A 19,158-nucleotide genomic window follows, 5' to 3' on the forward strand; every position below is an offset into this window, starting at 1 on the left:
TTCAGCTGAGCAATACTGTTCCAAAAATTCATCTAAAGATTGCGATTTGAAATTTATTAACTGTCCCAAATACATAGAGGCTTGTACTCTTATGTCTTGGTATTTTTCTAATAGGTTGTTCCAAATTATGTAATAGTTCTCACCAGTAGGTGGAATACCCGAGCAAATTGTAAGTGCTTTTCCGGAAAGTTTTCCTATAAGGTATTGAGCCTTTTCACCTGGAGACAAACCAGTGTTCTCATGAATAAGTGTTTTAAAATTTTGGTAGAAAACGGGCCACTTGGAAGGGGCTCCGTCGAAAGAGACTAGTTCTAAAGGCGGTAATTTTTTTACGAAATCCTGTTTGCGACGCTCTGTGTTGGCCTTTAGTTGTGCGATGGAGCTTTGCACCGAAAGGATGTTACAGTACAAATCGTCAAACAAGTTGAGTGCGGCAAATGTAGGTTTGAGTTCCTCATCATTTTTCATATAACACAAATTAAGTTCGTCAATAGTATCAAGAAAATCCGATCTTGTTTTTTCAATCGAATGCATGCGAGACATGAAAATTTGTTCAATCTGAGGGTCGGAGACCTTTAGGCTGAGGTCGTATAGTTCCTGAACCCTCTGAAAAAGCGCTTCTTTTTTAGCTTCAAGCAAATTAATTTTGCGTTTTACTCCCTCCATTGTATTGTAGGTGAGCAAACACACGCACGAGAGCTAGCGTTAAAAATGAGTTGAGTTGTGCGTATTTATTTATAATCCAGTAGGAAAATAAAATGCGTAGCGTATGTAAGTGAATTTGAAATTGAATTGAAATAAAATTTTAAAAGATTGAATTTAAAAAATATACGTGTTTACAAACAACGAGTTGACGTTTGAGCGAATAGTAATTTCTAGAATGTGTCAAATGTAAAACGAATCGAAATTTCCAAAAAGAATGTGTCAAACGAGCGAATTTTCTAGAATTTTCTAGAGAGTTGTCAAAATGACGGATGCGTGAAAATGTGTAGTTGTGATTTTCTGTAAGTGTAAAGGATAGGAAATGAACCATGCGGCTCGGTAGGACCAGAAAGGAGTTGTAGGAGATTGGGATAGGAATGGGATGGGATACCTTCGATTGAGCAGACTCCACAGGACGGTCCAAGCTTGGTTCTTCTTTCACTTTCACAAACACTTGAATTTTTATTGAGATGAGTTTAGCGCGCGATTTGGGTTTATTTGAATTGGTTTATTTTGGATACTTATTTAGTAATTAACGCCCAGATAGGTAGGCGAAGCGGCGCGTTGCGATGCGAGAGCGAGACTGAAGGTGGGAGGGAGAGGAATAGGAAAAGGACTGTCAGAATGAGTGATAGAATAGTGTGACATGAGTTTGAATTGCATGAGGTTTTAATGCTGGCGCGTACAGTATCTATAGTGACTTACCTTTTATAGCGCTGCTTATGAACGCCACAGGATGAGGCCATTTAAGACACTTGAGATGATGACATTGCGACTATTGGGGTAATATCTAAGTGTCTAAATATGATTGTAGACACTTTAAGAGCTATCAAAAAGCCATTCAGTGTCTAATTGTCTGTCACCGTCTCAATAGACCCTTTTTTTACGTCAGTTGTCCACCAAAGTGTCTTTCGATGTCCACCAAAGTGTCTCTCGATGTCCACCAGTGTATTTGATGTCCACCAGTGTCTTTCGATGTCCACCAGTGTCTTTCGATGTCCACCAAAGCCTGTTCATACACTTTTTTTTACTTTTATTGTCCACTAAAGCCTGTTGACTTACCAGCGAGTAACAATTGTCGCACATAAGCACGAGGGCATCGATGGGCGACGTGTGGTTGGCAACGCATATGCCTCCGCGCGCCGGCTTATTGTGCACGTCGTGGTGCGTGACCACCGCCGATATGCACCGCGAGAGGAAGTTGAAGCACATTATGGAGACGGTATAGTTGGTCTTCTGCTTCAGAGGTCCGTCCGGGAGTGTACCGATGCACGCGGTACTTATGATCAGCCACCACACCTATAGCCCACACATTGGGAAGTATGAGGGGTGTGGTTGACGAAAGATAGTTGGGGTTTTTTGGTTGGGGATTTGTTGGTAAATTTTTTTGCGAAAAATACGCTTTTGTAAAAACAGGCTAGATGACAAAATTTCAATTATTTGTCCGTCAGACAGATAATTAGATCATATTTTTTATTTTCTTTCATAATTAAATAATAACAGTGCTACATCGAGTTGAAATGGCGCGTTACGTCACGCTTGTGTAGATTTTTTTTTTTTATATGCTTGACAAGGCAGGTATTTTACTCAAAAGTGACGTCACGCGACATTTCAACTCAATATAATACTGTAATTATTCGATTATGAAAAAAAAATATATACAGTGTGTCCGGGCATGTAGTGATCAAACTTTAAGGGTGTAATCTATAGACAATTTTATCGATGAAAATACTTCAAATTTGGGGCCTGACCCATTTCTCGAAAAATTACATCGATTTAAGTTTTTAATTTTTAGTTTACACCTCTTGTTTAAAAAACAAGTGAAAGCGTGGGTAGCTTAACATTAATAGGCAAATATTTTATATCATGCGATAGCCAATAAAATTATCTATTAGTAGAAGAAGAAAGCAGACACAAGTGTCATACATTTTATGGGAGTGAGAATGGATTTAATTAGAAAAATACATTACTTTTTTCACTTCTTTTTCAGTTATTTTCCAACACAAGAAAAACCAGGTCGTTAAGGTATGTTTTATTTGCATTGTATTTTTAGTATTTGAGCTATTCTACAAAACGAATGTAAATTTATTAGTCTACGTCTATTAGTTTCGACGTAATTGTTGAACAAAAATACCCCTTCCTAGCGGTTTCCATAGTAATCGGAATAGGTTGCCTATTAATGTTAAGCTACCCACGCTTTCACTTGTTTTTTAAAGAAGAGGTGTAAACTAAAAATTAAAAACTTAAATCGATGTAATTTTTCGAGAAATGGGTCAGGCCCCAAATTTGAAATATTTTCATCGATAAAATTGTCCATAGATTACGCCCTTAAAGTTTGATCACTACATGCCCGGACACACTGTATATACATTATGTGTCCAAAATTTTTTTATTATCTGTCTGACGGACTAAATAAAATTTCGATTTCATTACCCAGTCATCATCCCTATTCCTAAATAAATGTAAGTAAGTAAATTAGTGTATTTATATTTTTAAGGCGGTCTATAGGAAATAATAGTATACAGGCTAAAAAGCGCACTTATACATCTTGTAAGTATATGAAGCGTGCAGCCTTTTTACGAGATAATTATTGTTATATAACTTTTTTAGGACACATACACGTCCCATAAAATGCACGTACAAGCTAGCTATGTGAATTTCATACACACTTGCAAGGCATGACCAATTAAAAATAATTTAGTTACCCGCATTATAAATTCTAAAGTCATTCCAATTTTCTTATTTTTATTAGACTTAATTTTATATGGAGATATTGTTCTTAAGACAAACCATGTTTTAAAAACCATAATAAATACTGAATTACAAAAAAAAACCATTGAATACTTCGCTTTTACCAACAAAAAACTTTAAATAAATGCAGATAAAGTCTAAATTTCGTCAAACATCACCCCAGACAATGTGTCCCTGTAAATGCACCACATTAACCCATGATGGCGGTGACGTCACAAGACATGCTAAAATTAAATACAAATACCCGACACAGACTCCTTATAAATAAAAAATACTACCAAAGAGAAACACGTATTCACGCTGAGCATGGCAACATCGATGACACTCGTGTGATTGGCAACACAGAATCCGTTCGCTTTCGGCCTGTTTTGCATATCGTGGTATGTAGCGACGAATGAAAGACTCCTTATCAAAATCCTCATATACATCTTGTAGGAAATTCTTCCGAAGAAATTCCGTATCCTTCCTTCAGGTAGGAAATTTACGAGGGTAGTCGTCGATAGCATAGTCAGCAGCTGGTGTTGCCAGTTTTTGGTAGGTTTTGGTAGTTTTTGGTCCGATGTTGCCAGTGTTAGTGGGGAGTGGAAAAAATTTGATTAGTACACGTGAAAAAGAAGAGGATTGTGAAGTTTGTAAAGTAGTTTATATTGCAAAAGAGAGATAATGATAATTTAAGCACAGTCAGCGTCAAATAGTCCGTGACACCCAAAGTGGCCAAAAAGTTGACAACACAACCTTATTCCAATGAGGGCTATCGTTTTAGCGCTCACCAGTTAGCGCCACTGTAGAGTAAGGTCCTGTCACTTGCTAGTAGCGAAGACAGTGGCTCCAACTGGTGAGCGCGAAAGTGGTAGGAGGACTATCGCATTTGCACTCATCAAGATGGCGCCACTGTAGAGTAAGTTCCTGTCAATCGCCAGGGGTGCCAACTGTTAAGTATAAAAACGATAGCCCTCATTGTAACAAAGACGTGTTGCGAACTTTTTGGCTACTTTGGGTGTCACGTACTATTCGACGCTGAATGTGCCAGCTAAATCATTATATTTCAAATTAATATCGCAATAGAACTACACCAGAGGTCGCGGGTTCAATACCCGCACAAAACAAACAATATTTGTTTGGATGTTTACGATTTATAAAAAATATTTACAAAAGTTTGCTTATATCCGTTGTCTGGTGCCTATAGTACAAGATTTCTTTACTATGGGCTACACATCCAGTTTTTTAATTTAATTACTTTACATACGCGAACGATTTATTAATATAATAGTATTTTTACTTTACAAACTTCACGTAAACAAAAAGACAGGAAAAGAAAAATAATATTGTGAATAACAAAAAATAACTTGGATTAAATAACCTAAAATTCATATTTTGTGTACCAGTATTGTAAAAAAAAAGTGAAAAAATCAATTAATAATGAAAAAAAAAACAGAAATAGACTTGTTTCAAGGCCTGACAGCTGTAAGGTTCTAAATTATATGAAAAATTTAATTTATATTGTCACAAAATTATATACCAAAGAGTAAAGACCTTTGCATCTTTCATGTAAGTTTAAAAAACTGAGGAAAATTCGCTATAACTTTTCATATACCTCTAAATATTCGAAATGAAATAGGTAAATACCATCTTCAAAAGATTTTCAAATATTACCTTTTTATTATGAGGTACAAAATGAAATATCTTTTTGTATTTTTTTATTTCAAATATTAACTAATTATTCTAAGGTACAAAATGAATTATACATGTATCTTTTTGTATTAGTACCTATTTTTTTTAAATATTACCTCATTCTTATAAGGTACAAAATTAAATTCATCTTTTTTTAACAGTGTCAAAAATACAAAACTATCAGATTATGTAGTAGACGTTTAGTTATACGTATAACAAACTTACCCCGAATATAAAGATGAGTATCCTCAACGGTAGCAGGAAGAAGTAGCGCACTATGAAACCCATAGCCCAGATTATGGTTAGACGCCATGTTAAAAACTCGTACTGCCTGGAAGGATACAATAGAAATTGAAATGATGAATTTTAATTTCTGTGATGGGTCTGGGTGTTACCACAGAATAATAATAAGTAGGTACTACGTACAGAAGTTTTACTTCGCGAAAGTATTTAAAAAAATGTATGCTCGCTCAATGTCATTAACAATATGGTGTAATTTAGCCTGTCTCAAGAGTCAAGCACCATTTTGTTGACAAACGTCAGTGATCGGCACTGCGCCGAAGCTATAGTTCCAAAATACTGAACTGTCCTATGCATGACATTGACAGTGGGGCGCCACCGTCAATACCGGATCGCTGGTTCTGATTTTTGCCATGTTGAAAACCATATAGTCGAACGATGGTAGCGCCCCCCTGTCATTGAGTTTGGTGGGACAGTTCAGCGTGGGTCATCTATATAGGGCTGACTTCGGTAAAATGATGTGACGTGAGGTGCCAAACTGCGGAAAATGGCGGAGGATATACATGATTTAGCATGTATTATCATGAATAATATTAACTACTTATGTACCTCTCAGTGTCTTGAGGCAACTTAAAAAAGTACATTCTGTGTTTTTATTATTATTTAGGCAGTTAAATACTGCACAGTATTTAGTACACCATTTTCTTTATTTTCTTCCATCATACACATATGAATACGCGTGCGTGAGTCAATGTTCGCTCGTATGTGAGGCCTTGTCGAATAGTATCCTGTAGGTGGGCCATCGTGCGTGTTTTGTTTTCGATGTAAACTCGCGGAGACGAACAGGCCTGGTGTTACTATGTATTTACAAAAAAAAGGTATTTAAGTATATTTTTAAATATGTATGTATTTAAAAAAAAAAGTATTTAAGTTGTCTAGTACTCATAGTACAAGCTTTGCTTAGTTTGGGACTAGAAGCGTAGTGTAAAATGCGAAAGGATATTTATTTAATATTTATTTATTTAACTGAAATCAGATTTAAATTCTTCGTAGCGACTCTTATGAAAACCAAATGGCTGTTTGTGTTACCATAGGGGTCACTTAAAAATTGATAAATTAAAAAAAAGTCACCGATATGATAGCCGATAGCCGAAATTGTATGGCGCCCCTAGCGGTAACTTGCAAGAACTAAAATCTTCTTAGATTTTTTGACGCACTCGCTAGCGATGACGTAATGTAAACTCATGGTATAGTTCCAAAATACTGAACTGTCCTATCCATGACATTGACAGTGGGGCGCCACCGTCAATACCGGATCGCTGGTTCCGATTTTTGCCATGTTGGAAACCATATACAGTAGAATCCCGATTATCCGGATCAATTAAAACTAGGGGTGTTTCGGATAATCGAAAATCCGGATAATCGATTTCAAAGTAAAATCAAACAATAACACTGGTCAACAGTGGTTTTGGTGCCAAGGAACTGTATATATTTTTTGATTGAGGACCTTATGCTGGTTGCTTTAGTAGCAAATTTGTTAATTTCCTACGTGTGGTTTTCTAGATTTTGACATGTATAGAAAAATACAAAATTTCACCAAAATCAGCGTTTATAATATTTTGAAATGCTTGAAAACTTTATTTTCCACGACTTTTGTGAATGAGGTGTAATGGAACTATCACGTTACATCCTCCAGCAGTAATCAGCCATCATATACCGATCCCCCATCTGCCTTGGTACCTCTCTTCCAATGGTTTTTAGGTCTTGATAGCATCGCTCTCCCTATTCTTAGTTATAGCATGCTATAGTGACCCAAGATTCTCTGGGAATTGGTCAAGATGACTGTGGAAGTAGTGCTCTTTGATAAAAATTTATGACATCCTGAGTTTTTAAGGCATGTCTCACAATTTCAGAGTAGTTACTGGACTAGTGATTTCCGAAAAAAAAATTGTAATTTCAATTAACAAAATCTATTCAAATCGTTCCAAATAGTCCATCGAACTTAAGAAATCAGTATCTTTTATTAATATTGTTATTTATGGACCATTAAAAATTACTTAATAAATTAATTAAAAAAAAAATTATGCTCAAACTAGGATTTTTTTTTTGTTCTTTCCTCATTTTTTCCACTCTGAACTTCATGTTACGGCTTCTTTGACCATTGTAACATTGCCTTAAGTGTTCACAGCAGATTATAAAAACAATTTTGGGTATCAACGGCTTGAATACAACCACAATTTCCGACTTAAAGTAAGAAAAATAAACACTTTTAATAAAATCTTGCCTGAATTTTTGAACTTTTTAACTGTGTACACACCACCAATGTAACAGAAATACATTTTGATTATTGAGACAACTTCTTGGCAATGTAGACATGATATTAAAATAAATGCATTTATAAAAATGTACCGAGAACACTACAAACTGTGCAACCAAAGTACCGATTAAAGCTAAATTTTAAAACTGAGGGTAGATCCAAAATTACACGTAGGAAAAAAAAAAGAAAAATATTTTTATTATTACTAATACACACCTAATAATAAACTATCAACAGAATCTCGGCACCATTTTCATTTTGATTTTTTGTTGACCAGTGTAATTAACTTTTTACAATAGAAAGGGTTTTCAATACATCATTTTAGAGTCTAAAAATCTAAATTTTAGACCATTGGTCATCCATTTCTTTTAACAATGAACTAAGAAGACGGTCGTACCATGTTACGGTGGCGGCGCCTTCGGTTTTTATGGGTCCAGATCCTGAATCGGTAATTTGAAACCGTGAAGAATGAGTCCGGATAATCGAAGTCCGGATAATCGAGATTTTACTGTAGTTGAAAGATGGTAGCGCCCCCTGTCATTGAGTTTGGTGGGACAGTTCAGCGTGGGTCATCTATAAAGCTACTGAAGCACATCTGACATCTCGGTGAAGTGTGACGTCACATAAACACCATGCCGCTCCCATACCTCAGGCACTCACTCAGTTGAGCGCTAAAGCCCGGTCTGTGAGCACGTAGAATTTTGTCCAATGACCTCAAGCTACCCATCCTTATCGCTCGCGCGCAATTATATGCCTGTCGCGCTCGCACACTCACTGCGGGCGCCCGTCGCACAGTCGCGACAGCAATACAATATGTAACAAAAACGCCGTCCGATCCGAAAGGGTCATAAAGTAGCTTTAACAACATTACCAAAACAAGTATCAAAATTACGTAATTAATAAAAACAATTTTTTTATCGATTTTTAAAGTCAATAAGTTTAGCAATGATTTACCCTACAACGGGGAAATTTTCAAAAAGCGTTAACACTGTCGGCGCGCGGCTTTTTTTAAGACGCTGGGGGTCATGACCTTATGACGTCGCTACGCGTGCCGGCGCATCTCTACCCCTCCCGCGTACCCTCTACACTGCAGTTCGGATTGCCATGTAAGCTATTTTATTTTTGTAAATTTTGTATTTATTTTTCATGGGGTATTTTTTTTATAATATTTTATAAAAATTATTACACAAATGGAATCTTAACTCGATACCTATTAACACCTTAATGGATCGGACGGTGTTTCCGTTACATATTGTATAATTACGCGCGAGTGATAAGAATGGGTAGCTTGGGGTCATTGGACAAAATTCTACGTGCTCACAGACCAGACTATAGACCTATAGCTTACAGTACAATCTCACCTGTTAGTCCTCGTGAGGAGGTTCCAGCTCCTCAACTCCTCAGCCTCGAAGACGGAGGTGACCTGATCCTCAATGATGGACTCCATGCCTGCCTTCACCAGATCCAAGCAGTGAGACAGGTGGAACTCTAGGTTGACCTGGTGAGAACGCAGAACTATAAAGTTTACGTAAGGTTGGATGTCGTAGAGGAGACTATAAGGCCCAGAACAGACGGTGAAACGCAACTGCAACGAAACTGCAACTGCTAGTTACTTTTGAGTTGCATCTAAGTTTCTGCCATAGCGTCCGTTGAGAGACCACACATGACGCGATCAGTTTGAAACTCAGTTTCAGTTTCATTCATCAGAATGATCAGAAAGTTTCAGTTTCGTTGCAGTTGCGTTTCAACGTCTGTTCTGGGCCTAAGTCATTTATTTTCTGCAAATAGGGTTTTAAAATGCGCTTTTACACATCTCAGTATTACTGCTTTGGGATAATAAATGGGCCAGTACTGATTAGAAGGCGGCGCAAGAAAGCAAGAGAAGGTTTAGAAAAGCTCACATTTAATTGAAGAAACATTGTTTTATCCATCATCATCAGGTAACTGCAGATGGAGGATTGTGATTAATTTACCAGTCTACACTCACCACGTTGGCCAGACGGGATGTAAAAGCACAGAAAATAAAACTAAAAAGTGTAAAATAAAATTATAATAAAAAAAACTTTTTTAAAAACAAGCTTTATTCTCAAATGCAGTTGTACTAAAACGAAACAAATAATTTTATGTTCAAGTAATTTCGAAAGCTTGTATCGCGCATGGAATTTATTCTTCTTTTCTCTGTTTGCGCTACAAGCTTTCGAAATTACTTGAACATTGCATAAAATTATTATAAAAAAAGTTTTTTTTATTATAATTTTATTTTACACTTTTTAGTTTTATCTCAATCTGGGCCCTGGTCATCATTTAGCACCAAAGTGCTCGGGAAGACGAATCCAACGAACTCAAACTCGATAAGTTTCCGCCGTTTCGTTTAGGAGTTCCTATGGCCACCTCCTGACTCCATCATCAGACCAGCTCAATGGTCATAATATTGCATTGTCATCGTACTTACAGAAGTATACCAAATTGCAGCTCAATCGGTTGAGGAGAACTGGTCTTAATTTCAGTTGCAAGATTTGTCCCACACATACTAACAAGTGAAGTCAATATAAAGCTTGTAATAAAAAGCTTTTAATAATAAAAATGAGTATGTTTTCTGAAGACCATGCTGACAGCACAGGGACGATCGTTATGGAAATTCTTGGCAGTCTTTAGTCATCTTTTGGCTGAAACTGGTTCCTCCAGGACCCACCTTCCCCTGGGGCTCCGCCCCCTCGTTAAAAGGAAACGTGGTCACCCCAAGCAAACTTGGCGGCGCACTGTAGCAGACGAGACGAAGAAGATCGGCAAGATTTGGAGAGCAAAACGCGAAGCTCAAGACCGAACGCGATGGATGACTGTTGTGGACACTCTCTGCCCCATCTAGGGGACATAGGACATTAAGGCAAGACTAGTTTCTCCTGAGACCCAGCGTTAAGTTCTTCCAAAACCCACCCTCTCCTGGTGAGCCTCAACTTCAACCTTCGCTGAATTAGAGTGTCGTGTTCCTGCAGTGGAGACTGAATGACCTGATGATGAAATGGTTTGCTCCAAGGACCCACTTGCTCCTGGGACTTGTGTCCGTTGGCACGCTCTTGGCTCGCTTTAAATTCTTCCAGTACGATAGATTATGCCCTAAGATTTAGGTTTTTGAGACAAGGCAGGTATATGACCGCAATCGCACCTGATGGCCTTTGGGGCAGAAAAGTTCTCGAATGGCGATCATGGAAGATGAGAGCAGGCCTTTCGCTTGGTGGGTCGACCATCTGATGAAGGTCGCGGCAAACCCAGGACCGGTCTTAGTGGAAATAGGTACATGGGGAAAGGCTTTAGAGGGTCGTGCTCCTGCAGTGGAGACTAAATGACCTGATGATGTGCTTCGTATGACCGACCTTTGGCTGAAACTGGTTTCTTCAAAGACCCACCTTCTCCTGAGGCTTGTGTCCGTTGACGCGCTCCTGGCTGGAGCTTCGCTTGTAGTTCAACTCCGGCGAGGGTCCGAGGATCTCGTCCCTTTCTATTACTGTCATTTTTGTACCTGGAAAGACAACAACAATCCATTAGTTATTTTTTGAAATTTAGCATAAGGCCCGCCATACATGGGCAGCTCGAGTAGTTAGTCAATGATAAACATACACGGACCACTCGAGCAGTTGCAATTGATTCGGGCGGTCGACAGCACGGTGAATTTTCATCGTGCGGTCAAGCAGTCGTCAGCCATACACTGACTGCTCGAGCTGTCGACAGCTCTCGCGCAGTTACCTCCGCCCACTTTCTTCATTCCAGGGCCCGCGCGGTTGTAATTTGTTGAGCAGTTAATACCAACTGCTCGAGCAGTCATCACTGGCAGCTTCAAGCTGTTGACTCTTGACTACAAGAGTGGCCAGTTCTCTCTCTCTCTCTGATTATTGCGATCTCCAATTCGAATGCTAAGCGTGGAGATTATGGCAAAACCCTCCACTAAAGTGGAGGAGGCTCATAGTCCAGCAGTGGGCTGTAAAGGGTTGTTGTTGATGATGATGATTACGGGATTTCCACCTCTCGTTCCCACCGCCGCAACTCCTGTGTAGCCAGGATATACAGCTTGACCGCCAATAACCCAACCAGTGAAGGTCAAGTTTGTCCCGGGGGAATGTTTAACTGTCATTGGACCCGCAACGAAATTAATCAGAGGAACATAGGAGGAGTTTGAAGTTAACCTAATGCTATTGTAAAAACTAATCATCATCATCATTTCAGCCACAGGACTGTCTGACTGTCCCCGTTGAACATAGGCCACGCCCAATGATTTCCATATTTCTCTAATAATTATTATTCACGGGATTGCTACCATGTACTTTAGTTTTGAGTTTCCGATGACCATGGCGCTTGCAACAGTGCCGAAATATCGGAAACTCAAAATTAAGGTACATGGTAGCAATCCCGTTAATAATTATTATTTTCTAGCGGTCGCCCGCGACTTCGTCCGCGTGGACCGTTAGTGACCATGAAAGTTTAAAACAATACTCGTATATTCCATATTGCCCGGTTGGTAACGGCCTACATCCAGTGCCTTCCACGTCCCACACTGCGTTTTTCGGTAAGTAGCCTCCACTCCAGAGCCTTGCTGCCTCATCGGCCGTCAGTTCTGCGTACTATGTGCCCTGCCCATCACCACTTCAGCTTGCTAATCCGTCGGGCTATGTCAGCGACTTTAGTTCGTTTACGGATCTCCTCACGGTACGCCGTAACAGGTAGTATTTTGCAAGAACAATGTTTAATCTTATGTGTGGTTGACTGTAAAAAGTCTACAAGAATACAAATCATAAATGTAACTACGTAAACGTGCTGGAAATACAAGGCAATTTGTCATGTGAGTTGTGTAACCACGTTGTATGTTGGCATGATAAACAACTTAATAGCAATGTTATGTTATTATTGAAATAAACCGTCTTTGGATGGTCTATTGTTTAAAATGTAAATCATACTTAAGTTTTTAAATAGGTAATATATTTCTATTTATAATCATGTCGCTGTGTTCCGGCAGAGTAAAATATGACATAGCTCGTAGAGATGATGGCCGTTGGGGCAGAAAAGTTCTCGAGTGGCGACCACGGGCCGGAAGACGTAGCGTGGGCAGGCCCCCCACCAGGTGGACTGACGATCTGGTGAAGGACCTCAATGCGGCAGCGAAGGACCGCTCGTTATGGAATCCTATGGGAGGTCTTTGTCCAGCAGTGGACGTCATTTGGCCGAGACGAACGATGCAAAGGACCAGCTCTATACTTTTCGTAAATGTAAATAAAAATATGCGATTATCCTTCCCCAGTCCGTCTGGACAGTGTGGACAGCCAAACCTTCAATTTGTCTCTGGTAAGACTAGGCGCAGACCACCGATTTTTAGTTGGCCAATAGTTGGGCCCGATTTTAATTTGTTTGAAAAATCGGGCAAATCAAATCGGTGTAATGTGCGCACTTCCATACATGCCCATACTGATCAACTGCCCGACTAAACTATCGGCCGACGAAAAATCGATGGTCTGCGTCTAGGCTAAGTTAAACAAATTATGCTCCTGCTAAATGACCTGAAGGTGATGATGATTTAAATAATTAACAATTCATTTATTCATGCACGATGAGTAAAACTCAATTATTGATAATTACAATGTATTCTCTTTGCATATTAATAACTCTGTTAACAATGTTAATTTCCAAACCATGTTAACTGTTTTCGTTTTGCGTACGGACGACTAACGTCGTCCTGCTGAAATCGTCTAATCTACGAGTATACTTATAATAAATCTGTAGAGAGGTCAATTCTGTATATGAAATATATTTTTTAAAAATGACTATCAGGGGGTGATTAGTGATCGATACTGGTGCCAAAAATGCAATCAGTAAAATTTTTGTCTGTCTGTATGTTCCTTATAGAAACAAAATATGTTCCTTATAGAAACAAAAACTACTCGACGGATTTTAACGAAACTTGGTACAATTATTCTTCATACTCCTGGGCAGGTTATAGTATACTTAGGAATTCCCACGGGAACGGGAATTAGCGGGAAAATCCTTTTGTATGAAAAATCTAAACCGCTTAAGTTAGACGCTTGAAATTTGGCATGCAGGTACCTTAGTAAACTTAAAGCTTAGTTACAACAGGATATTGCAAAATTCCCACGGGAACGGGAGTTAGCGGGAAAAACATTTGTATGAAAAAATCTATACCGCGTAATATAGATGAAGGGGGTAATACGGGATCCACGCGTACGAAGTCGCGGGCGGCCGCTAGTTTGAAATAATAACCTTTAGATTAGAACAAGCTCTATCATCCAGGCATTTTGCCGCCACTGGAGTCGAACCCAGGACATCTTTCACACGTACCATTGAGTCCTTTTACCTTTTCCCCGGAACCAACTTGACCTTCACTGGTTGGGTTATTGGCGGTCAAGCTGTAGATCCTGGCTACACAGGAGTTGCAGCGGTGGGAACGAGAGGTGGGAATAGTCACGCACGTACCATTGAGTCCGTTCTCCTTGATAAGAGCTGATGGTGGCTTGTCGCTTGGCACAGGCGGAGTGGTGGCTCCTTCATCCTCATCAGAACTGTCGAGCCTGCTGATCTTCTTCGCCACCTCGATGTGTTGGCGGCCATACTGCAACAATTAATACGGCTTTTTAATATAAAATCGAGATTAAAAACGCATCATTTTGATTTAGACCTTCGTGGTGTATTTTATTTATTTATTCTTTAATGCAAAGGGAACTAATTGCCATTGAGCATTATCTGCCAGTTAAACTTTGGGCCAAATAGGCCCTTTTATTCCACCAAAGCGGAGAGGAGATGGGACTAGAGAAGATGTTTTTCATCTCTTCTCCGCTATGCTTTACCTACAGGGTGTCCCAGAATGGACGAATCAAACTGCAAACCTCTGATGTACCCCTAAAAATATGAACTGCACTTTTTTTTAGGGGTAGGTAGGTCAAAAGCTACTTCCCATAGCAGTTAGATTCACCCATTATGGGACACCCTGTATCATCATTTCAGCCAGGACGTCAACTGCGAGGTTTGGCTGGAGTGGAGGCCACGTGGTGGACCGACTACCTCATAACATTTTGAAAATCATTGGGGGAGGCCTATGTTCAGCAGTGGACACCCTGTATATCATACGAAAACAATGAGGGTTTTCGCGATTGAAAAATCCGCCAGATGGCAATACGTAGACGCGAGGTCCAAATGCTGCATGATTGGTTATTTTTGACATGACATTGACAGATATGTCAAAGTCCACCAATCACGCAGCATTTGGACCTCGCGAACCCTAATTGAAAACAAATGCCCCAATGCAGTAAGCAACCGTAATCACAAATCGCTTGAGCATGCGATTACGTAACGTACTTATCAAATCTTGCGCCCGCGCATCGCAGCTAATTGGTACTTATGAGGTTACGCGAAGGTCGAATATTGTTGTAACTCAATTCTGAGTTGCATTATAGTATATTAACCTAGTTAATTTACAGTAGACTATCTGTATTACAACCTTAACTTCGAACCTCCTCCTATGTTTTTCTGATTAATTTCGTTGCGGGTCCAATGACAGTTAACTTTCCCCCGGGACAAACTTGACCTTCACTGGTTGGGTTATTGGCGTTCAAGCCGTAGAGCCTGGCTACACAGGAGTTGCAGCGGTGGGAACGAGAAGTGGGAATAGTCCCGTAAAAAATGTATTGGTCTGGTTTGGACCATGTATGCTCATGTCAAACAAAAAGTTGAATTCTCATCCCCAGTTTCAAAGTTGGGGATGTTTTTTTAATTCAAATCAAATAGTCATCGATCTGGTGAAGGAGGTGCCTGGATGCGGGCGGCGCAGGACCGGTCGTTATAGAAATCCTTGGGGGAGGCCTTTGTCCAGCAGTGGGCGTTATTTGGCTGAAACGATGACGAATCATCAATATGCATTTTTTTATCAATACTTATGAAAGTGACTAGGCAAATGTTTAAACAATTACCTTTTTAAAAAAATAAAACCGACTTCAAATGCGTGAACACAAAAAAAAACTAAAAATTAAAAATATTGCTTATAAAAAAGTTCATCCCCAATTTTCCACCCTTAGGGGTGAAATATTTTCTTCAAATTCGCATGAAACCACCCTTTTGATAATACCTATTCAACAAAAAAATAATCGTTCAAATTGATTTATAATCGGCGGAGATATTGCGTATAAAAAAGTTCATCCCCAATTTTCCACCCTTGGGGGTTGTTTTTTCTATTATTAAATTTAAATGGGACCACCCTTGAGGTATTACCTATACGCCGAAAAAAGATTTGTTCAAATCGGTTCATAATTGGCGGAGTTATCGCGTAACAAACATAGAAAAAAAAAAAAAAAAAAAACATACGGGTCGAATTGAGAACCTCCTCCTTTTTTGAAGTCGGTTGAAAACAACGGCCACCAGTATAGTTAATGCTACGAAATAAATTATTATTAAGAGATTAATGCTGATATCATTATGCTAATCATTTAGGTAGGTTTAAAATAGCATAATACTGAATAATCTCCGATACATAATTTTTAAGTGCATTTGACAATATCTCTACGTACAGATGTACGTAAAATCTGATTACCTATAATTATATTATGTCACCGTTATATTTAAATACTTTTCAGATTCTTTGCTTCAGCCAAATGACGTCCACTGCTGGTTAAAGGCCTCCCTCAAGGATTTTCACAACGCCCGGTCTTGCACCGCCCGCATCAAGGAACCTCCCGCAACCTTCACCAGATCGTCGGTCCACCTAGTGGAGGGCCAGCCCACGCTACGTCTTCCGGCCCGTGGTCGAGAACTTTTCTGCCCCAACGGACAGCTCTGCGAGCAATGAGCCCCGCCCACTGCCACTTGATTTTAGACATTCTGTGGGCTACGTCTGTTACTTTGGTTCTCCTCATTTCTGATTCGATCACGCGGATCGATCAATAATTTGTATTGCAAAAATTACTAATAGTCCGTGGTAAACTAAATACGCTTGTGTTACGAGTGGGCTCACCACAATAGACCAGTGAGTCTAGACAAAGTGCAAATTATAATCGCAAACCATTCGAAAAGTGGTCGAAAAGCCCTTTTTTGTTTGGAGTTTTGACGGATTTGATTTGATCAAAAAGTGCATTTTGTCTTGGGGGGCAGGGCCGGCGGGGTTTGAACTACCGTTCCTTGGATCTCGTCATCTCATTGGAATATTGTCGGTAGGTTGTTCTGTGTCCATTGTGTTAGTAGTACGCATAGAGAATAATAGGGATATAGAGAGATGCCAACTAATTCGCAGAGTTCGAAACTCAGTGTCGCATTAGAAATTGATACACACAAAGTAATCAAAATATGTGCTCATTATACACTGCGGTATCAGTACTCTACGTTCGAATAATCTTTAGTACACTAGCAAGCAATGTAAACTGTTTGCATTATGTCGTCTGCAGCAATGTGTTCTGTTTTTGGGCATGTAACTCCGACACCGGCCCCGCCCCTTTTTCACATCTCCCTTTAGTTTCTGTGATCTGTGGTAGCACGCATTGCTTAACACATGGACTTTGAACTAGTTAGAAACACAAATTACAATGTCGTAATGGTGCAATTAGTATTGCGTAAAATGTAGCTAGCTAAGTGACCGTATCTGTCGCAGAAGTGTAGATGTCCTGAATATTTTTTTTCGCAGCACAAAGCAGGTATTTGGTTGGTGGTAGGGCTTGTTCTAAGTCCGCCTGGCTTGCTACCACCAGCTTACCTAAGTCTGTAGCCATAACAACAGTGTTAACAGCATTGTTGTGTTCCGGCAGTTGGAGGTAAGATAGCCAGTTCCTCTGTGGTTGAATCCGGGTGAAGCTCGCCTCAACCTTCGGCCTGATCATCACTTACCATCAGGTGAGATACAGGCCAAGAGCTTTCTCGTTGTGGATAAAAAAAAGAGCTAAACGCTTAGTGCGAGCTGACGGAATGTCGAATTTTCCCGAGTGCGGAGTCGCGGGCAGACGTATTAATGATTATAATTAAGATAAAATAATTTGTTTCAATCACGATACACTAATAATCTTGTGTATAATAAATAATTGAGAAAAAAATAATTACCATTATAATAATACATTTACTTTCTTGCACTTGTCAATTATTTATTAAATTCTTTTTTTTTACTTCGTTTGAGTATTTATTATTGTAAAGAGTTTATAAGCAATTTGTATAGTTTCTAATTCTTTCTTAATTTTCTAATGTACGCAAAAGATTAACGCCCGTATTCACAAACGAATAAGTGAAGCAGCAAATCGAACGCACAGCGTTGAATAGAGCTCTGTGATTGGTTCGTGTGTCACCCTGTGCGTCCACGCGCACTGTGAGACCTCATAGTAATGTTTGTAAATACGGGCGTAATTGTCTAATAAGTGAAATGGTTTTTACTACAATAAATTGTGTTAATCCGACGCCAGTTAGCAACAAAGATAGCGATAAAAGTCGGTTTCAAAATCCGATAAGTATTATGTTTATGATTTACAAGACAAACGTGATGTTAGAAAATAATAATTTAATAGGCTAGTTTTCCAAAAAAAATTTTTTAGTCCGTCATGTTTAATATCGAAAAATATTGGACACATAATTATTTTTATTTGTCAATCTAACAAATAATTACATAGTTATGGTGCGTTGAAGTTCCGCGCGACGTCACAAAGTGCGGCACTTCAGCACTCATTGACGTCACGGGCCTCTTCTTATGAACTTTGGCGCGCTTTATCTCTTTAAATTTTAATTAGTTTGAAAAAGTGAAAAATACGTGTAGAGTATTTTTTGATAAGTTAACTGACGGACTAATTAAAACTCTTGCTTTTTGACCCAGGAAACATCCATATTATGATACACTAGCTTTCGCACGCAACTTCGTCTTTGTCACGGTGACACACGAACCAATCACAGAGCTCTATTCAACGCTGTGCGTCCGATTTGCTGCTTCACTTAAAGTATCTTTGTCCACCATTCCAGAAGATTAGGCATTTTGGAAGCATTAATCTCATTTTAGCAATTTTTAACAATTGTGCTCTTAAATTATATGCCCTTGTTCTACCCATAGTGCGAAATGATTAAGTTTTTTGAATTAGTAAGACATTAAATAAATGCATCCGCTTACGAAATAATAATAACAAAATAATTGTATGTAATATAATAAATAAATACATCAATTTTATAAGCGAAACTTGGGCGTAATAATTTATACCAACCAACTGAAAAATTATAACCCAAATTATATGGCACTAGCTTTTGCTTGTGGCTTCACCCGCGTCAATTTCGGTCTATGTTCATCATCATCAGAGGTGGAATTGTGTAAAGCAATCGTAATCATTTGACAGTTCATAACGTACGATAAAGTCAGTTAAATAAAGCGTTTGACAGAATAATCGTACGTTATGAACTGTCAAATGATTACGATTGCTTTACACAATGAGGGCTATCGTTTTTAAACTCAACAGTTGGCACCCCTGGCGATT

At 39.0% G+C, this 19,158-nt stretch overlaps 1 protein-coding gene across 3 annotated transcripts in view; it reads right to left on the reverse strand.

Annotated features, from left to right (window-relative positions):
- Positions 1 to 19,158, reverse strand: part of LOC135086094 (glycerol-3-phosphate acyltransferase 3) — a 46,316-nt gene that overhangs the window by 11,574 nt on the left and 15,584 nt on the right. Inside the window, exons 2-7 of one of the 3 annotated variants that reach the window (XM_063980860.1) lie at positions 14,156 to 14,291; positions 11,086 to 11,198; positions 9,043 to 9,179; positions 5,350 to 5,455; positions 3,732 to 3,968; positions 1,765 to 2,001 (exon numbers count right to left, since the gene is read on the reverse strand). In XM_063980860.1, coding sequence (XP_063836930.1) covers positions 1,765 to 2,001; positions 3,732 to 3,968; positions 5,350 to 5,455; positions 9,043 to 9,179; positions 11,086 to 11,198; positions 14,156 to 14,291 — 966 coding nt within the window. The remainder of the gene's footprint in view (positions 1 to 1,764; positions 2,002 to 3,731; positions 3,969 to 5,349; positions 5,456 to 9,042; positions 9,180 to 11,085; positions 11,199 to 14,155; positions 14,292 to 19,158) is intronic. The other 2 variants (XM_063980862.1, XM_063980861.1) reach the window with 2 other exon arrangements.

Source organism: Ostrinia nubilalis, chromosome 30 (genome assembly GCF_963855985.1).
Source record: "Ostrinia nubilalis chromosome 30, ilOstNubi1.1, whole genome shotgun sequence".
NCBI classification, from domain to species: domain Eukaryota; kingdom Metazoa; phylum Arthropoda; class Insecta; order Lepidoptera; family Crambidae; genus Ostrinia; species Ostrinia nubilalis.